This window comes from Excalfactoria chinensis, chromosome Z (genome assembly GCF_039878825.1).
Source record: "Excalfactoria chinensis isolate bCotChi1 chromosome Z, bCotChi1.hap2, whole genome shotgun sequence".
Lineage (NCBI taxonomy): Eukaryota > Metazoa > Chordata > Aves > Galliformes > Phasianidae > Excalfactoria > Excalfactoria chinensis.
The window spans coordinates 34,732,428-34,754,144 of NC_092857.1; the positions used below are offsets into that span (position 1 = coordinate 34,732,428).

At 37.1% G+C, this 21,717-nt stretch overlaps 1 protein-coding gene across 1 annotated transcript in view; it reads right to left on the bottom strand.

The window, feature by feature from the left end:
* Nucleotides 1-263: 263 nt before the first annotated feature.
* TRPM6 (transient receptor potential cation channel subfamily M member 6) overlaps nucleotides 264-21,717 on the bottom strand; it is a 63,011-nt gene continuing 41,557 nt past the window's right edge. The window contains exons 29-38 of the mRNA XM_072360396.1: nucleotides 21,121-21,179; nucleotides 19,750-19,775; nucleotides 18,050-18,100; nucleotides 15,631-15,696; nucleotides 11,819-12,105; nucleotides 11,470-11,552; nucleotides 9,066-9,271; nucleotides 7,097-7,148; nucleotides 1,309-1,415; nucleotides 264-385 (exon numbers count right to left, since the gene is read on the bottom strand). Of these exons, the coding sequence (XP_072216497.1) occupies nucleotides 264-385; nucleotides 1,309-1,415; nucleotides 7,097-7,148; nucleotides 9,066-9,271; nucleotides 11,470-11,552; nucleotides 11,819-12,105; nucleotides 15,631-15,696; nucleotides 18,050-18,100; nucleotides 19,750-19,775; nucleotides 21,121-21,179 (1,059 nt within the window). The remainder of the gene's footprint in view (nucleotides 386-1,308; nucleotides 1,416-7,096; nucleotides 7,149-9,065; nucleotides 9,272-11,469; nucleotides 11,553-11,818; nucleotides 12,106-15,630; nucleotides 15,697-18,049; nucleotides 18,101-19,749; nucleotides 19,776-21,120; nucleotides 21,180-21,717) is intronic.

Sequence of the window (21,717 nt, forward strand, 5' to 3'; positions counted from 1 at the left end):
AATGCAACAGTTCATCCACCTTAGGAGCAACCTGCTCCTGACAATTTAACAAGTAGTAAAAATGGACCATCAGAAGGCCATGGGAAGGGAATAAATAAAAATATGTTTTTCGTTGTTGTTTCTTGCCTATAGCATCTGTCAAGTAAGTGGAACTGATGTTGCATTCAGATATCTATGCTTTGGTTTTTTTGGACTGACCCATGGCAATGACAAGGGACAGGTTTTCAAGTTTCCACATGTGCACTCTGCTCGCAGCCATTGCTTTACAGCCGTGTGTCATACTCCACGTCCTCGTTTTCATCATCAATTCCTCTGGCACTTGTCTCTGTTTCTTTTTTGAAGGGTGGATACAGTCTTTCCATTGTGCAGTCATTTCTTCTCAAATCTATGACAAGAAAACTAACTCAGTGATTCAACCAAGTAAAAGTTTGAAAAGCACATACACCCTGGGTAGAGTGTCCAGACCTACAGCTGATGGCCAGCAGTCTGCTACCAGCTTCCAAGATGAAGAAAACCTGGAGAGGGCAAATCAGAGACAGGGGAAAGAGAGCCTTGGAGGAGCCAGTAATGGTGAGAGCTGGTATGAATGAGCCTCTCATACTATGTCTATTCAGCCAACTTTCCTCTTTATTATCTCTGACTGCCACAGATACAAATAATCCAAAACAGTAACACTGAAGTTCCCATTTTCCTATTTCCAAATCAAACAATGATTATTACTCTGTGTAGACACAAAGAAATAGCTTTTTCTAGAGGAAAAAAAAAAAAAAAAAAGTAGGTGGAAATTCATCCATAGTAGCAAACTATTTTGGCTTTGAGACTTTTAAATCTGCTTCACAATGAAGAGAGGTCCATTCTATCACAACTAACATGCACAACTGGCAATCCAGATAAGCAGGAAGTAAGAGCTGCAGTGCACAGTACCCGATCCAATGGTCTGGGAAGATCCAGTGATTTTTCCCAAGTTATTGCCTTGATAATTTTTAGATTGTTTTTCTTTTTAAAAATTACTGCTGATGTTATCTGTAGAGATCACCCCAGAAAAATGATCAGTTTGCATAGTAAAGGAAACAATTCAATGGGTAGAAGCTTTCATGTTGAATGTTAATACAGCTGATGGGCAAAACAGAAAGGTAAAAGATCAGTGTTCTCTTATTTGCCTTCAACCAGAGAGAGTATGCCAGCTATAAACTCTCAGCTCTGTAGAACGTCTGAACTTGAAGTTGCAGCACACCTAAGCCTGTACTACCACAAACTCAGAAAGCTAGACATAGGTTAAAAATTAATCTTTTGTTAATCTTTGAATACCAGGAAGTTTCAGCCTCTTGCAGCAAGAGTTACAATGATGCTTTGCAATGAAGTTTCTTACTGCATCTTCTCCTAGGTTTGCTGGTCCAAATACCATCCTTCCAGATCTAAAAGGAATAACAATGAATAATAAACAAACTTAAAATAATGCAATTGTAGAGAAGAGAAAGGATTATAATTTCCATTTATTGAATCAGAGGTAAGTTAACCATTTGTTAAAAATAAAAAATAAAAATAAAAATAAAAATAAAAATAAAAATAAAAATAAAAATAAAAATAAAAATAAAAATATAAAAATAAAAATAAAAATAAAAATAAAAATAAAAATAAAAATAAAAATAAAAATAAAAATAAAAATAAAAATAAAAATAAAAATAAAAATAAAAATAAAATAAAAAACAACCAGTCTGCATCTCCAGTTTCTTAACTCGGAGACATGAAAACTGTCAATTCTGGTAAAGAATTTGCTTATTATATATAATCCACATCTACTTTTCCTTCCTGCAGCAATGCGGTGATGGACTGTGGCTGTAACCTGCTCTGAAGGGAGACATGCGTCCTAAAATGTTCAAAAGAAAATTTGGGCACAATGACATTAAGACATCATATGCCAGAACCTAGCTCTGTTATAGTCACTGTTCATTCTCATTAAGAAAATAGTTTTGGTTTTGTTTCGATGTTGGGTACCTGTGAATAAACCAGAACTAGCAAAGACTTACTTTTACCTTATTTAAGAACTGAAAACTGAAAGTCACAGTCATATCAATATGCAACACTGAATAATGGACTCAGTATACTGCTGGCAGGCAAGGCTTTAAAATTTATTGGCTTCTTTCTGTGCTCATTTCCATGTGTCTGCACTCTGGCCAATTCAGAAACATTACTAAGGGATCCATTTGTGGAAGTGCATTGCATACTCTGAGTGAAGATGACACAGACACAAATAGAAGCAAAGCTATAGGCACACATGTTTTAGAAGTACCACATAATTATATCAGATCTTTAATGCAGCCTGAAAGATAAGCATTCATTAATTTTAACATTGTTCCACTATTATTCTCAAGAATTTAATTGACATCGCAGAGCGCAGCATACACGAAACACTTCTAAAGAAACTTTATGACTGCAAGTGCTTTATTTTAATGGTATGCAGAGTAGAAACAATACATTGTAGTATCTGAAATAAATTACAGTCCAGAGAAGCTACAGAAAAAGATCTTAGCTGTCTCAAATCTATCTGTAACTCGCACTAATGTTAAATATCCTAAGGAGAGTGGTTTTCAAACATGACATTCCCATTCCATAATGGAGAATAGCAATTAATAGTCAAAACTAGTGTCTGTCTAATTTCTTGCAGATGGTGATGATTGTCTTCTGGATCATTTGAAGGACTGGTCTATTCAGCTTTTACTGAAGATTAGTACAAAAAATGTGTAGGAAGTAAAATAATATTTAAGTGTCAGATATAGACTTTATATGGCATGGTGCTACATTGTCATTTCTATTTAATGGATAAATAATTGGTTGGAAGTTTGCTAACACAGAATTGTGGTAGATAACACTGTTTCCAGCTGGAGGCCACTAATGAGTTGTGTCCCTCAGTAGCCCTCTTTGCTATTCTAAAGCAATACTCTTTAACATCTTTACCAGTGACACAGATGATTGGAACAAGTGCTCAGCAAGTTTACAGATGACACCACGTTGAGTAGTGAAGTCAATGTGACAGAAGGAAGGGATGCCATAGAGGGGGACCTTGACAAACTCAAAAGGTGAGGCCATGTGAACCTAATGAGGTTCAAAAAAGCCAAGTGCAAGGGGCTGCACTTGATGCAAAAGTTAACATGAGCCAGCAGAGTGAACTTGCAGTCCAGAAGACCAACAATATCCTGGCCTGCATCAGAAGCAAGGTGGCCAGCAGGGCGAGGAAGGTGATTTTCCCTCTCTGCTCTGTCCTTGTGAGGCCTTATCTGTAGTACAGCAGACAGTTTTGGGGCCCCCAGCTGAGGAGAGATGTGGACCTTTTGGAGAGAATCCAGAGGAGGGCCACGAGGATGACCAGAGGGCCACTTCTGTGAAAACAGATTAAGGAAGCTGGGCCTGTTCAGTCTGAAAAAGAGACAGCTTCCAGAAGACCTCATTATGGTCTTCCAGTATTTAAAGGGAGATTATTAACATGATGGAGATAAACTTTTTACATGGGCAGATAGTGACAGAATTGTTTTAAACTAAAAGAGTGGAGATTTAGGTGAGATGCCAGGGGGAAGTTTTGCACAGAGTCGATGGTTAGGAACTGGCATAGGCTGCCCAGGAGGGGTTGCGTGTGCCCTGTTCCTGGAAGTATTCAAGGCCAGGCTGAACCCTGCCCATAACAGGGCACTGGAAGTAGATGTTCCTTGAGGTCTCTTCCAACTCAAGCCGTTCTCTGATTGTTTGATACTATGATGGGAAACTGTTGAAAACAGATTTTCTGGAAAGCTGACCTGTCCTTACAGATCTGACACAGGAGTTACTTAGTGAAGAATGGCCAGTTGAACTCCTCTTTTATCGCTGTGGCTCTCCTCTGGACCACTCCAAAAGCTCCACATCTTCGAGGTCATCATCTAGGCACACTTGGTAAAGATTCAATAAGTCTGTTCTCCAAAATGCATACTTATGAGTACCTTCAGATAATATAATCTACAATTATACTACAGCCTCCAGTCCATCACTTTGTGCTTCAGTTTTCAAAAGGGGGTACAAAAGATCTAGAGCCTCTTACTCCTCCTTTTCACATTCTTGTAATGAGATTTTTGACCACCAGAGCCCTTTTCCTCACCTCTTTCGACAGGCCTAATGCATCAATTCTTTTCAATCTGAAACTCAGACAACTATTTCCCACAACTCTGAATTTGCTCTTCACTCTGCACCCAGTGTCTGTGAAAGCTTAAACAGGACAAACTTCATTATAGCCTTGGTAAGTGGTACACTCTGAGAGAGTATCCAGACTACTACTTGTAATATGATTCTTCCCAACGTTTGGGTTGTATAAGAGCCTGCAGGGATGGCACTGTGTCACAGCCCTGCTGCTGTACCTGGAATAGTTCTGTTTTTAAAGGAAATATTTAATAATTCATTAACATTACGTCTCCATAATTTTAACACCTCATACCAGATCTTTAGTCGATGTTAAATATCCATGTAGTTATAACTGTGTACATGAGCTCAGGATCAGCCAGAGATTTCACAGTACAACACATACTTCCAAACTGTTCTATTATTTTTTATCTTAGTATTGCATACAAATCAACGATGATACAGCATACTGCCAGAGACCTAGAGATCACATTTGCCATTAAAAAGTCCATTTCAAGTCAGCATACAGGATGGATGAAAGACATATCACAAGATATTGGCATCAGCCACTCAAACAACAGAATTAAAGAAACAATAATAAAAAATGTAATTGGAAGCAGTGATAAGATCTGTAACAGCATCACCAGTCACATGCCAACTGTTTTCTCTCAGGCATCTAAAAGAATGTGTGCTCAAAGCAACTTTTTAGGTAGTGTACAGATGTTGATTAAGTACCTTATTTACAAATAAGGATTTAGATCTTGATAGAGACATGTTTCCCCTGTGAGCAAACAAAGGTTAAAGCAAGGATGACATTTACATTATTGTTTTAGAAAGTGTCTCTTAGAATTGAGTATCTGCTAGCTGCTTAGTGAATATATCTATGATTTCACTGCCTTATTCCTTCAGATCCCCAAATCCAAACAATACAGCTTCAAAACATGCTGTACTGAAGATTTCCCAGAACATAAGAAAATCAAGATGGTTTTGAGTAATTAATTGCTTGCTCTTTAATAAGAACTTCACTGTTTTGTAAATGATAGAAAGAAAAGCTCTGAAAATAAAGTCTGTGTGATCAAATTTTAGTAACTGTGAGAAATAATTTAAAAACAGAAAAAAACACAGGATTGTAAATATATATATATATATATATGCTTTGAGATAATGCAGGTTGATATTATTCCCATTTTAAAGAGGAAAAGCTGAGATGCCACATAGAATCATAGAATTACTCAGGTTGAAAGCACTGGAACAGGCTGCCCAGGGAGCTGGTGGAGTCTCCTTCTCTGGAGATATTCAAGACCCGCCTGGACGCCTACCTGTGTGACGTGTAGGGAGCCTGCTTTGGCAGGGGGGTTGGACTCGATGATCTCTAGAGGTCCCTTCCAACCCCTACAATTCTGTGATTCTGACCTCAAATATCAAGTCCAACCGCAGCCTAACCATTGTACCCTAATTCTAACAACCCTCTGCTAAATCATATCTCTGGGCATCACATCCAAACAGCTCTTAAACATGAAGTACTGTGGTCTAATGATCAGTCACCGTCTCCAGAAATAACTATTACAGTTTAAGTTCGACATTTGCTTCCACTGATACAAAAGAATGCACTTGGGAAGCAGCAAAGCATATTTTTACAAGTCTGCAACAATGTCTTTAAAATGCTTGCTCAAATCTGCATAATGAACAGCTATATCTAATTACCTCTCTGCTAAGCTATCCTTGTGTTACTGTCATGATCTCATAACCTACACACAGCAAAAAAATCTTTGTTTGTGACATGGACAGAAGGATTAAGAGCATCCTCTGCAAGGATATTAAGCTGAGTAGTGCAGTCAACACACTGAAGGGAAGGGATGCCATTCAGAGGGATCACGACAGACTTGATGGGTGTATCTTGTAGCAGTTTTTCGCTGCTTAAAGGTAGTCTGCAGAAAAGATGGGGAGGGACTCTTGATCAGGTATTGTAGTGATAAGACAAGGGTTAATGGTTTTAAACTAAAAGAGTGTAGGTTTATATTAGGCATCCGGGTGGTGAGGCATTGCAACAGAGAAGCTATGGGTGTCCCATTCCTGGAGGTATTCAAGGCCAGGCTGGATGGGGCACTGTGCAGCCTGATCTAGTGGGTGGCAACCCTGCCAATGGCAGAGGTGCTGGAAACAGGTGATTGTTAAGATCCATTTCAACCCAGGCCATTCTACAATTCTATGAAATTTTTTTCACTGTGATGTTCACCTAATTTATGATGTTTCACTCAAAATAAATTCTATACAGACAGCACACCTGCAACCATAACTTAGCATTCAAACATTAGTACAGTAATTTATAACTAATTCTATTCATGAAATCCAAATAATAGTTATAGACCTAAGAACTTGCTTCCAAAATAACCCTATTCTCATTTCTCGGTCTCTGCAACCTAATGCATAAAGGCAGACTTCCCTACTACTATCTTTTTGTAACACCCAACACAAGATTTATGATCTAAGAATCATAACTATGGTTTTGGAAAGTACAGTATGTTTAAATACACTACTAGGACCTGTTGGAACGGTCAGATATCCAGAGTATCTATCCTTGAGCACTGTGGCTCTATTTACTCAAAGAAGCAGTGCCTTACTAGGGGAAACCATACCATAATATTTAAGTTACCGATAAACTTGCTAAAAAGCTTACATGGTCTTCAGGCTCCAATTCTCATACTCCTTGCAAAAGCTCCTGTGAAGACTCCCCCACTTTCTGTAGGGAACTGAAATACATACAGACTCCCGAGTCCAGAGTCTACCAAGGCACAGCAGAGGGCACAGCCTTGCCATTGTTGTCACAGCTTCATTCACCCAAACACCATACAACAAATAATCAAATCATACAAATAACAGAAAAATCCTCTAAGCATACGCAGACTGTCAGTAGGATGTTTGAACTGAATGATAGTTTCATCATAGAGAAACCTACTTTTTGTCTTCAGGTTTAATCACAGATGGGTCTGTAAGGTTTTCCCCAACACCTACAATAAAATCAACAGAGTGTGTTACAACAGAAGATGGTCATGATTTCATAACCTGACACTTAAGAAAAAAATAATTACCCGTTTTCATTTTATATCATAAAGAGTCACAATTAAAATGATCATGAGCTAAAAAGAGAATGTCATGATTATAAAAATCTGTTAAGTATTGGCAAGCATACAGTTTTGCAGTTTATTTATATGTAGACAGAAGTCTTATTCAAATACTTCTAACCACTAAACACTGTGCTAAAGCTGAAATAACTAAGCAAAATATGACTAGCAGTAAGACTTTTATTTAAGTCAGAGTATGAGTACTAAACTAACATGAATCTTACAGACATCAATAAATCTAATCCCAGATATAGATTGTCTTCAAGGTAGCAAATACAACAAGCCGTAATTCATTATTCAGATATACAGTGTGCAAAAGTTTGGGTCTGTTATTCCTTTTCCTTCTGCATGGCTGCAAAAGTGGATTAAGTAATTTCACTGTAATAACTAACTGCTGATATCTATGCTGTAGTTTTCCAAAATGATGTAATAATACAATTTTACCAAAAAGCTCTTTCCTTATATCTGAGGAAATTGCTGTATTCTATAAGAATATAATATGCAATGATTTTTACTTCAGGAGGCCACTGGTGATGTGTTTATATTCTCCAACTAACACCAGTAAAGAATACAAAAAGACTGTTTTGTAATTGAAATAACCTCAAGTTGCAATACTATTCAATGAAAGTCATCTGAATTGATATAAATTAGACAAAAATGCAGTGTATATGTATGCGGAGATGACCGCATACATAAATAAATTGTGACAGAGCTAAAACAAATCAGAATACCATAGGGAGCAATCTTTGCACTCTTCTTAAACACCATATAAGAGAACTAAAAAATAAACACAAGACCAAAACTAGAGCAGATTTTAGTCCATTTCCTCCTTTGAGATGGAAACTGAAGCACCTCCAGTCTTGAAGAGATTTACATAGATGTTTAAATTCTCCACATTTGAGCCAACACAGTTGGACTGGAACTGTCAAGAGTTGTATAATAAACGCAAGCAAACCTATGACAAATTCTAGTAGGCTATGGCTGAAGACACACTTTCTATTTTATTTTATTTTTTTTCATGTGATGCTAAAACCAAATGAAGGCAAGGATAGAATTATAGGTTTACTTTGCATACTAAGCATATCGTTTTGTAATTCACAGCTTCTGGATGCTGTAGAATGTAAATATGTTAAGTCTCGGTCTACCCATACACATTTCCCTTGACAGAAATGACAAACAATAGTGTTTATACCATTTGATGGGTGCTGTTCATCTTGTGAACATTGTCAACTGTTTCATCTCCTTAAAATGTGCCACGTTCCTTCTTATACACGTACAGTAGAGTGATCACATGTTCTTTGAAGGAGTCACTAGACTTCATGAATAGCACTCAGGTTTACAGCTTATGTAAACTGCTTACAGATTTATTAAAAAGAAAAATGAAAATACATAGACAGCAGTTCAAATTCTCCAGACAGATATACACACATTAAGTATGTATAAATACATGGGTGTACATGAATCTCTGTATTATTTATATTTCTTAATAAAAATAAAAATATCTGAACTGTGGAGTATTTTTCTGGAGCTGGGTGAAATGTTCCCATACACTTTAACTACCTGCTGTTTGCCCATTAATTCTAGATATACTTGAAAACAAATTATTGTCCCATAACACCTACATTAATCCAGACTACTTCTCTGGTTTCTCAATTAACAGGTCCTCACAGTAGATATTCAGGGACTACATGAACTTTTCCAGGTTGCAGAAAAGAATTTGGCCTGTATCTCAGTATTAAATTCTCTTTTGAGAGAATTGCTTTTCACTTGATTTAAAGCAAGTAATCCCATGTTAGCAGTCACCTTGTAAATCCAGGACAAGGAGCTCCCCACGAGTATACACATAGGTCCAGTGAGAGAAGGCCAGCATCAGCTCTTCAAGCAAGCTGCTAGGTGTAATCTCATCTCCATTGTTGTTATTGTATTTCCGGAATTCACCAGTCATGTACTTCTCAATGGTCAGCCACTGTTTTGCAGAATGGCAGTAAATGAGGAAAACTTCCAAGAACCTGTGGATATAAAGGAGTTTAGAAGGGTAACAAGCACCTTCACAGTCACCATACAGCATGATGCCAAGCAAATAAACCCAAAAGGAGGACGTGTCTTCACTAGGTAGATTATTTTCAACATCAAGAGGTACCAAACATTAGACAGCACATTGGCTTTTTCAGTTTCATAGATAACAGAACAATGTATTTCATCAGAAGATATAGTTTATAGACAAACAACATAATCTGATGTCCTCGTAATATAATCCGATGGCCTGATTTTGGCTGAGAGAGTTAATTTTCTTCCTATTAGCAGGTATGCTGCAGTCTGTGTTTTTGATTCAGGATGAGAACATTTTAGCTGTTGCAGAGTACCACGCAGAATTAAGGACTTTCCTGCTTTTCATGCTGCTCTGCCATCAGAAGCTGGAGATGCACAAGATTCTGGGAGGAGAAAGAACCTGCACAGATGACCCAGACAAGCGAAGTGGGTATCCTGTACCACACGGCATCATGTTGAACAATAAAATTAGGGGAACTGACCAGGGAGGCTGCCTGGGAGCTGGTCAGCAGGTGGTAAACAACTGTATTGTACAACACATAGTATTTAATTTATCTTCTATCACTGTTATTTTCCCTTCCTTTTCTGTCCAAATAAGCTGTCTTTACCTTAACCAGTGAGGTGTTTTCTGATTCTCTCCTCCATCTCAGTACAGGGGAGTGAGTAAACAGCTACATGGCACTCAGCTGCCTGCCCAGTTGAACCACAAGATCTGACTTAAATCCAGACAACTGTAATAAGCTTTATCAATTTTTTTAATGTTAATTGCATTAAAGGTAACTCTTGTCTAAGGAGCAGCATCATGAAGCTTATTTTGCTGTCACATCTGGCTATAAAGGTAAAATAACAATGATACCTATCTTACATATTAAAAAGTTTTAAAGGGGGGGGTGTTTGTTTCTTATGGAGTTTTTGGGTTGTGTTTTGATGTTGTTTGTTTTGTTTTGTTTTGGTCAAATTACTTTACTTTTAGATAGAAATTATTCAACAGAGATGAGAATTTACTCCAAACATTATAACGGAGTTTATGCTACAAAATGGTCACGCCTAAGAGCAGTCAGGGACTCTGTTATTTGTCTTCAATTCCCCATCTTCTGTAGACAGAAAAAATCAAAATTCTGTACCAAATGCTGAGATGGGAAACTACTTCTGTCCTGGAAGCTGTAGATTCCACTCAAATGGGAGGAGAGCAGGCAACAAGGCTTCTTGGAAATAAACCACTCAGAATCACTCATTAAAACTCATCTCATTGTACCCCCTGAAGTAATATCTGTGCTGAAAACAGAAAGTGCCAAACCTGTCTGAACCACATCTCTCAAGGAAGAAAAAGTACACAGAAGTAGCATCCCCGAAAAACAGAGAAAAAAAGCAGTGGAACTGAGGATTGTTGTGCTGTACTCACTATTTTACCTCCCCATCACAACTTCCATAAGATTCTCATCAGATATCATGTGCTGCACATTAAGCATAGACTAGTTGGCTATGTACTAGTATGCAGATGTTCACTGACCAAAGAACTGCTGCCAGAGCAAATCCAAAACAGCTGAATTCTGCTTGCTTTTTTTCCCCTTTGCTGTGGACTTAAATAGGGCATCTCTTTCTCTGCTAACCTGCTGGCAAATCTGTACCCTCCCAGATAAGGCAAAGTCTGCTTTAATGTGGAGCTGTATTATTTCAGAAGTGCAGATTTAAAATGCGGCAATTCTAGAAACAATCAATGGAAGTGTGGATAAAAAGGTAACTAGAAGGTTAAAACTCCAATACAGGTTAGAAATAGTGTCTCTTAACACTTTCTAGGTCAAACCTGCCTATCTATCCTAAAAATATGACAAAGCTTTTCTGGGGAAAGATCTTTTGCTTTGCTGAACTCTTATGAGCTGAAGCCCTGATGTTTCTTAGCATGCTCATTGTCATGGTTTAAATTCCTTTCAGTAACACCCCCTTCTTTAAATCACTATTATCCTACTATCCATCTTCTACCCTAATTTATTTTTACATATTGATGTACTTATTCCTTTTAATTAAGTATCTAAGACATAAACACTGCTTAAAGCATCAGCTATTTCAATCTCCTATGGAAAAAGAATGTACATTAGACCTGGGACATGGCTGAGAAAAGAAACCTTTGACACTTAATTCTTAGTGACAATTATTTTACCTCGGAGTATAAGGAATAGTATGTGGCTTTACTTGATTGAAGGTATAGATTAACTTTTGGGCAGCCCTTTGCTGTTGGATCTCCTGAAGAAAAGCATGTGGTTAAGCATCACTTTAATTTGGTAACATGAAAAAAAAGACAGCGTTAATTGAAAAACAAACAAAAAACAAACAAACAAATAAAAACCAGCTGATGTATATTTATTAAAACTGGGAGATGCATCTTCTTCCTCACAACCATTTTCCTTTCCAGAAGGTAACATCAAAGCATACATCAATCATCCTAGATATCCATGTATAAGCAGTATAACACTAAAGACATGTCAGTGTCCCTTCAGGTCTGTACTCACCCTCAGGCAGAGATGTAACACTGTACCATCATGAAAGATCTTTTGCCAAGTCTGAACCACCTCTGGCAAAAAAGACTTCACAATAAATACTTGTCCCAACTTTAACACATCATTCTCAGACCAAGTACAAATGACCTTCATGGCCCTCCGCAGACCCCCATCCATCTCCTCCCGTGACAAGACTTGGATCATTGCAGCCATGCCATGCTGGGACCAAGAAGACATGCTTTTACCGAGGTTCGTAGGTGAACTCTCTTCTAGTCGATAGACAGTCACTTCCTCTCCAGCTTCAATGAAAGAAAGTTTCATCAGTAGAGGTCTCATATTGCAGAAACAGGAGAGAACTCCATTTTCATTCAGTATCTTAAAATGACACACTACTTTACATACAAGACATTTGTGTGAAAACTCGCCCTATCTAATCTTATATTATCTATTACTACAGATCTGTTGTGATAACATAAATGGCCCAAATGTGTCGAACGTCCAGACAGAGATGAATTTAAGATTTCATGCATTCTTTCACAGAAACAAACCTCAGTGATAGCCTGGTCTATATAAAACAATCTCTTTTGCCACATTTTTTAAGTACTTAAAAATAGATGAACTTCAAAAAATGCATAATTTGCACAGTTATCATCTTCAGCACAAACTTTAAGCATGGCTCCCTCTGTTTATGCACCATGTAGAAATGGGATTTTTAAGAAGGCTTGTTTTTAAGCTAATCAAGACCTAGGCAACATTCATATTTTCCTTTAAACTCTGCTTAACAAATCAAAAATTAGACAAAACAGTCAAACACAGCTTGTAATAGTTAATGACTACAAAAATAAATTGTCACCTTTTGAGGAAGAGAACTGAGTTTCTGAGAACTAATGAATAGTGAATTGGCCATGATAAACCAAGAAAAATAGATTGAAAAGGGAATGGTCCTTCCTCAGAGAAAAGAATCCTAGAAGAACAAGCTAAAGCAAGTCAAAAGGAAGCCTATAATTCTGGCATTTTAAATTAAAATTTTAATTTTAAATTTATCTTTTTCCTAGAAGTTCCCACGTTTTTTGTACTGCGTTAAATTTCAGAAGTTCTGCTCTTGCTAATAACATAATTTCTGAAAACAGAATGAATCTGGTGACTTTTAATTCTGTCACGCAGTTTCCCTGTACACATAGGTTGCACCAAAAGTAATGTCTCCTTCTTATTTTCAAGGAAACTACAACAGATACAAAGAGCACCATAACACTAATTCACATAGAAAATTCTCAGTTACAAAACACTATTTTTCAGCATAGTCACTACCACTTAGCTATGCATTTTTGCTAATAATGAACAAGAGCCTGTATGCCATGCTTGTGAGAAACTGAACCAGTGAAGGTGACCCACTGTTTCACAGACACTATGACAATGTTGTTGTTAGGAAAACATTGTCCATGCAATGCTGTCCATGCAAACACTTTTAATTGATCGGAACAGATGGAAATGAGAACATGTCAGATCCAGACTATACAGTGGGTGTGGTAGGACAGTCCAGGCAAAGTAGGCAATGAGCTCCACAGTCTTAAATTGGTATAGGACCTAGTGTTACAGTGTTGTAAGTGAAGGGTTGACTTCTTCTATGAACTGATTCTGGAAGTTTGAGTCTTCAGATTAGACAGCATCTCAAGGCAGCAGTCAGAGTCGACATCTGTCTGGTTTCCAGGAAAGTAGAAGTATCCCCTCCTTCCTATCACAAAAGACAGTGCACATCATTTTACCTGCTGAAGGCTGTATCTTGAGATTTCACTTCCATGGGGAATTCATATGTCGCCACTCCATGGACCACTATTTTCACTCCAGTTTGTACTGGTAACACCACATCTGGTGGTAATAATGATGTGATCCAGGACACTGCCATCTTCAGCCTCATATCAGTTCTGACAAACTTGCGCACAGTATTTCCATGTTTCTGTGTGAGCAGTTTTGCCATATTCCAACATTTCCACCATTACTTCTAAAGCACTGAATCCAATATTCAGCTCTGTACACAGTTGCCAGCTTGTAATCCACCATATTGAATGGATGAGTTGATAGAGATTTTCTTCATTTCATGGTATGACAACTGTGCATCAGTGTCTGGAACATGGCTTGTCTTTCACATCACTGTTGGCACTGCTGAAATGCACTGCCCACTGCCTCACTGTGCTCACACCCACTGTTTAGCCTCCATAAATGCTCAGCAAGTACCAATGATCATCAATGAGTGTTGTTTTTTTCCTGCATGGAGGAATTCAATGACACATCTTTGTTTCATACACACATCCATGTCAGATGCTGTTTTATCAGACTGCCCATTTGCTGCCATCTGTCACATGGCAATAATGTGTAACAGAACACTGGTGAGAAGATTCTACTTCTACTTCCACAGCACTAACATCTGCCTCTCACATGGTAGGCCATTGTAATATAACAGAAGACTTTACTTTTGGAGCAGGTCTCTGATTTGTTACAGCATTTGTCTCTCACGGTGCAAGCAAGATACATTTCAGTTTCTATCATTTGTAAACCTAAATAAAAGTGAACTCAACTCATAATATTTGCAATGTGAATTCATTAGAAATAGATCTTAACTGCTAAGTAGGATGAAGAAACCCCATCTGCAAATATCAAACATTGACATAACAGAGAACAAACTGAAATCAGAGAGAAATATTTCATTTCTGTCCCTGAGAATATCTTCATCAGTAAGCATTGATGCAGATGATACTGAATACCGCAGTGCAAACGTTTTCATTTAAAACAAAACAATGGAAGTCAGTGTATTACACATAAGTAAGACACTTGAATAAGGGTACTGGAACTATGTACATTTCTTTCTTAAACTTATATTAATTCTTCAGTTTACTATCTTTTGACAATTTAGTACCTTAAAAGGTGTCTCCTGGGAGTCTCAAAGATTAGAACGTTCAATATGCTCATAGCTGTATTAATTATCTGCAGCAACCCAGTCCCCAGAAATCTTATGATGCTGCAAGTATTAGCAATTAGTTGCTGTGAGACAAAATATTCTATTAATTGAAGAAAACACACCTAGATCTCACATGTCCGGAGGCAGAGCTTCTACTGCTGAAAACCAATACAGCACACTATCTTCAAAACTCTTTCAAATGTTCTTATATATCCTTCACTTCCTCTCTTTAGTTACAGTTCTTTTTTTTCCTTGGTATACTACAATACAAGTCTTCCGTACTAGGTACAGAAGTATTGTCCTTCCAACAAATGACTGTTTTTCTTGTTTTTTTTTACAAGATGTCCTGCCATATATGTTGAGGCATGGAGAGGCAGTGGTGAGAACACATTTATAAACATTAGGGGAATCTCATTTCTATCTTTACCTACCTAATAAGTTATAGAGCAAACAAAGTTAGTTAGACTCCTCTATTAGGTTCACATTAATGAAATGAATGTCAGCAGACACAAGCTGCATCTAGAGAAACTCCAAGAAATAATTTTTTAAAAAAATTTTAAAAATGTTTTACAGTGAAGCAGTAAAACACTGAAACAAGTTGTACGGAGAGTCTATGAAAGTTATATAAACAATTTTCAAAACACAACTGGATAGATCCTCAGGAAGCTGATCTGACTTTGTCACCCAGGAATCTGGACCAGATAACCATGAGAAGTCTGTAAATTACTGCATGGTTGCAATTCTATCTTCATTTAGGAAAGAAGAAAATAATGAAATTAATTCAAGGTAACATCTCAAATTCAGTCTTTTAAAAAATAATGCATGTAACATTTCTATAGTAAGGAAACATAACCAGGAAATTGGTACTCACCAAAGAGCTGGACTGGTGTAAATGGTATGGTCTGAGCAAGTCTCATTAAATTGTTTCTTTCAACAGCTGCAAAGAAGACAAATTCCACTGCCCTACTGAATAAATAACAAGCCAACTGACTTGTTAAAACATCTGACAGCTCTTTAGTGAATGAAGCCAAGTAGGCTGCAGTGTAGTCCTGAGTCAGGTCTTCTGACTGCTACTTGTGAGGCTCTATTCAGCCACCAACTCTTCTTTGCATGCTGTCATATATCGCGAGCATCAGCCTCCATTCTTTTCACTGCTCATTGCTTCCCCTCTTACAAGAAAAAAAATCTGTGGGGAAAGTGCCCTGCACCTGGCTAGTAGGACTGCTTCTGCTTTTCAACCTTCTTCCAATTGCAGCTGTTAGTTTCTCCTCCTGCCAGTTCCAGTGCAGTGCACTATGCCAATAAGATGTATTGGCCTCGGCTGCCCTCACGTACTGTTTCTGTCAGGCTTACAAGCACCTGGGGTTTTAGCAAGGCAACACAGGGAAATCCAAGTTTGCCCTACAGAGCATAGCGTCATCTGGGCTCCATGCCAAACAAAATAATTAATTGTATTATACCTCCTTAACTGGGGATTTTTTCTCAGCCAAACACCTTTAAATGTCAGAACTAAATATTTATGGACTTGTTCTCACAGTGACTCAGTTACTGGAAAATGGAAGAGAGGTGCAGAGTAAGGCTCAAAGGGGCTTAAGAAGAAGACTAATAAAAAGTCTCTTAAGAGACTAAAAAAAACCAAAATCTCTTAGGAGGCTAGAAGAAGAAGGCAAACCATATACTTACTACCTTAGCTGTGTTTCTCTGAACAGCACCCACAGACTCCTTAAGGATGGTTTCTGGAGATTAGACTCTCCATGTCCTTGTTTTTATCCTCCTCTTAATTAGAGATTAATTAGCCCAGAGGAGAGAGCAAAGGAGACTCATGAATGCCAGTGCATAAATTTATGGTTCTCACATCAGAAGATCTGTCTTTCAGACTTTACTAAAAGACTTGCCTACATATTGCAAGACCAATAGGCACTGGATAATGTTGTTTTTGAAGAACAGACTGAAAGTCAAGGTTCTGCCTTAAAGCACCACTAGAAACATATTCTGTCACTAAAGTACTGCATGCCAGGAAAAAAGATATAAATAATGGAGATGTCACAACTGTGCTGTCTGTCAGACTCTGTCAGTGTCCACTCCAGAGCCACGAGAAGCACTGTGAAATCACTTTAGCACGAGCTGCTAAACCTGGAGCAAAACTCAAGCTCTTTCCACTGTGCAGAGAGGCAAAACTGAATTTGACTGTAAAACATGATAGGAAAATAAACCATAAGCATTATAAGGTACAAGATTTTAGAATCATAGCATCCATATAGTTGGAAGGGTTCTTTAAAGGCTGTCTAGTCCAACTCCCCTGCCATGTACAAAGACATGCGCAGCTAGATCAGGTCACCGACAGTGTGATCCAGCTTCACCGTGAAAGTCTGCAGGGATGGGGCATTCACAACATCTCAGCTTGGGTGTTATCGACTAATTCCTAGCCCAATTGTTCTGATAAAAGAACTTCTATACACCTATTCTGGAAACCTCTCAAGATCTTTGTCATCTTGTTATACAAATGAGATTGTCATCTGTGCTATAAAGTCCTGTGCATTTTCAAATGGCATGCGTGATTAGAGCCAAATTAATCATTGTAACAATGCCACGATGTCAGAGAAATTACTCCTGTACAGTCATTACAAACCATGAGTTGTTATTCCCAGTGAAAACCACACCATTTTTCGAACTTCAGATGGCTGTTAATGCTTTCAGTTTACCCTAGGCTAGGAAGGAGCTAAAGCCATGCAGGCAACAGAGACATCTACTGGCAAGCTCTGCACAGTTCTCCTCTGGGGGAAAAAAAAAAAAAAAAAAAAAAAAATCTTTGCATACTCAGTTCAGGAAAAGACAGGTCTGTGGGCAATTAGCATCCAAATGATTTATTTCCTGCCAGATTTCCATGAGTTCATAGGAGGTATACAAACACGGATTACGTTGTACATGACCAATTAACTGAAGAAACCAATTCCAGCAAGTACAAAGGAGGATGTGGGAGGTGTGAAGGGATATGATAGCTATAAGCAAATGAATGTCCCTCCTGGCCTCCCCAGGAATCAGAGGTCTATTCATTGTTACCACTGATATTCTGAAAACAATTATCCACATTCTGTACTGGATTTGCCACAAATAACTAGAATGGAGCAATTAACAGCAGGAAAACAATTCATAACTTCCTCTCTGCTGTTTTAGGCATGAATTAGTGCAGAACCTTCCAAATGAAAATCACAGAGAAAGACAGGTGATGATCTAATGTTCTTTTTAATTTGATAAATTACTCAGCTGTCATTCTGGTGCATCCTGCTTACCTGAGTAATGACAGTGCAGATCTTGAGATGTTTTCAAGCAGCCAAACATATCTGAAATAATGTTTTAAGGATCATTGCGTTAATTATTATAGCAGAGATGAATGCATGATTTTTGAATGTTTTCCATCCCAGAGTTTGTCATGAAACGGATTAATCAGAATTACTGTCTTAGCATTCTAAAGATGGGAATTACTAATTGGCTTAAACTGTGTTATAATGTACAGTGTACTGGCAGATTTCAGTCACAAACGTAATATAGCCAACTTATTTATTCAGGGAAATGGTGGGAAACCACTGATATTAACCTCAAGGACACATAGCCAATTACACCTCTGGGATATTAAAAGCATTTTGCTGTCCATCACGCTTCACAGTCTCCCAAAGGCATATTTTTTTCAACTCCATACTCAGTCATTCATTAAGCATTCCATTATCTATACTATTCCAACAAAGTTATAACAATACTGGCTCATTAGTCCATGATCTAAAATGCTCTTAAGCTATAAACATACAGCAATTTCTGTGGTTACATACCTAATAGGCAAAGCCACATAAGGTTTGGTCCAAAACTTTTGTTTTAGAAAGCATCTTTTTAATAAAACCAAGACTAATAAGAACACTTCTATTAAATCAGATGAAATTATGTCACTCTATTGGAAAATAAATCTTTAAAATACTAGGTTTAAAAAACAAACAAGCAAACAAACAAAAACCTCACAACATTTTTGCTGTAATACTTTCAGTTCTAAGAAATGAGTTCATCAGAACAACATCTTCCTCAAACTGTGTGAACATTACCCTCTTCTTGTTCATATACTTTTTTTAGTTAGCTTCTCATCCCTAACAGAAGAGATTTTAAATGAAGAACATAAATTCCAAGGTGAGGGTCAACACTGTCAATGGGTCCCCTTGGCCCCTTTTGATTGCATTCCTGATAGACCCAGCTAATTATGTTATACTTCACACATTGTCAAACAGCAAACATGAAAAGGGGATTGCAGACCAACAAATTCCTTTTCAGAGTGGGAATTAAAGAAATGGTGCATTCTGGAGAAAAACCCTAAAACACCTCACACTCACAGCAATGAGATACAAGTCCAGATGCACAAACTGTTATGGCTAAGTGGCATGTCAGGAAAACTGGAAGACAGACTAAAAGGCAACAAATACAAGTGAGGTTAACTACCACTCTACTGCTATGGAATGAATTCAACCTTTGTTATGATCCTGAATTTCTTGATTGCCCATTCCATACTATGTTCTGTGTTTCACCATCTTCCTATTTTCAGTGAAGCCACACAAACAAAAGAATTACACCAAACAAGCATTTGAAATAGCATACATTAGAAATTATACATCATAATCTATTATGAGATGGAGACCCAGTTTTAACTAACGACTTCTCTCAGACTGCTAAGGATTAAACTTTTAAAGAGATTACTCCTCCTGGAAAGGGTAGCACTATGGAGCAGATTTAAATAAAAGTAAGTTTTTTTCTTTCAAGATTTCACCACTACCTTGGATAAAAACTTGCACTTTAAAATAAAATTAGGAAACAACATATGAACCAATTGTTAAATATTTCTTTAATCTATCCAAATGGAGTAAATTGATTTTCTTTTGGATTATGTATTTCACAGATATCAAAGTGGGATTTGTAGAAAGGAATTGGAATGAATGGCAAGTAACCAAACACTTACTGTTAGTTCCTTCTGAAGCTCTCAACCTGTTGAAAAGCAAACATATGATATTTTACTTCAAAATTCATGTCTTTGAACTAATACTGCTACACACAATGAGAGATGATCTATATGAAAATAAAACTGAAAAAGTTTGGATCAGCAAACATAAAATAACCCCCAGGATTTTTGTTCATTTGAACAACTAGCAAATAATTTTCATCTACTAAATAACAGCCAAATTTTTTCTTCATGTTTCTTTCTCTGCTTTATATTGAGCTGCTGTTAAGATTGCACAGTACTGTTCATGTAATTTACAATGCAGCATCAGCATCAGCATCTGATCATATTCAATCACATACACAAATTTTTGAACCATGTGAATCAATGCTGAGATGTACTCAGAACAATGTATGTCACTGCCATTCCTTGCATAAAAACAGATTTTTTAAACTGATGGTCCTTTGGATTAGCAAGGCTGCAGGAGACTACAGCATCAACATTAACATTAAAACACTCTGTTACAGAACACAGTGCATATGATTCTAAGTAACATGCCAATGAAGATGACAGAGTGACAGAATCAGGCTACTCAAAAGTCTGTAAATCCTGCTGCTAAGTACGTAGTTTGGCTACTGCCCATGAATGACTGGGTTAAAGGAAAAAAATAAACAACAAAAAAAAAAAGACAAAGACATAGAATCTATTGAACAAATGGGGGTGTTCAAGAAACGTTTGGATGTTGTGTTGAGGGATATGATTTAGCTGGGAAGTATTGGTGATGGTTGGACTGTATGATCTTTTAGGTCTTTTCCAACCCTGATAATTCTGTGATTCTGTGAAATAATAATTCCTTAAAACATTCAAAATACTTATGAAAGCAGTATAATTTTAATAAATATAACTGAAGTTTATTAACTATTGAAAACTCATTATAAAATCAAGCTAAATATTATGCAAATATGCAGACTCAGTAAAAATAAGAGATTAAACATGAAATGAGAGATGTTTTCAGGAGCTGCTACTATTCAAATTATTAATAAAGAAAACATGCAATTTTCACAGCAACATCATATGCAATTTTTCACACTTACTAGGCTGGTTAGTAAAAGACACTACTACTTTTAGAGATTGAATGAGAAAATTTATTATTGCTAGAATACAAAGGTGTGTCCATCTAAAACTATACACTTTCTTTGAATGAATTTCCTTTACCTTCATTAACAAGCCTTCACTTAGAGAAACTAAAACAGATTGAATTGCCTTACATTTTCATTTCACAAAAATTTCTAATCTTAAGTATATTACACAACTGAAGTGGAAACCTGCCAAAGGCACAGAATTCTCTTTCTAAACATGTGATACATATCTTAATATGCTAGTAATACATACGAGGAGTTCCTGCTCAGATTATTTCTGTAGATGCTTCCAGACATGCTATTACTCAAATCCTATAAAGAAAGATATTTGTACTGGTAAGATCTGTACATTACTGTCATATATTCAGTGAGCAATTCAAAAATGCAAAATCTTGAAAATATTTATTGATAAACTTGTTGTTAAAATGAATAATCCCATTGACAGGAGAATCACAGCATTGTCATACCTACAGTAAAATGGAATATTAGTTTGCTCAGACTGCAGTTCTTCATTGTTGTCTCTGTAAAACTGAACAAAACACTCAGGTTCAGAGCTATTTTGTCAGTGCAGTGGTGAAGGCGACACAGTTACTCTGATGAATCAATTTGCCAGTCTTAAAGAAGTATGCAAATAATCATTTAGTCTTCCATCTCAATTAAGGGAAATAGAGTCAGCCTGTCATTTTCAAAGTCCTTCTAAAGTGCTGGTCAGAGATGGGACTATTCTTTTGAAAAGATAATTTAGGTAGATGATAATCCTCAAAAGCAGAAGAGTCCAAATCAAAAGTTTGAAGAAGACAAAATTGAAAGATGAATTAATAAAAATTCTGTTTTCAATATTTTCTGAGTC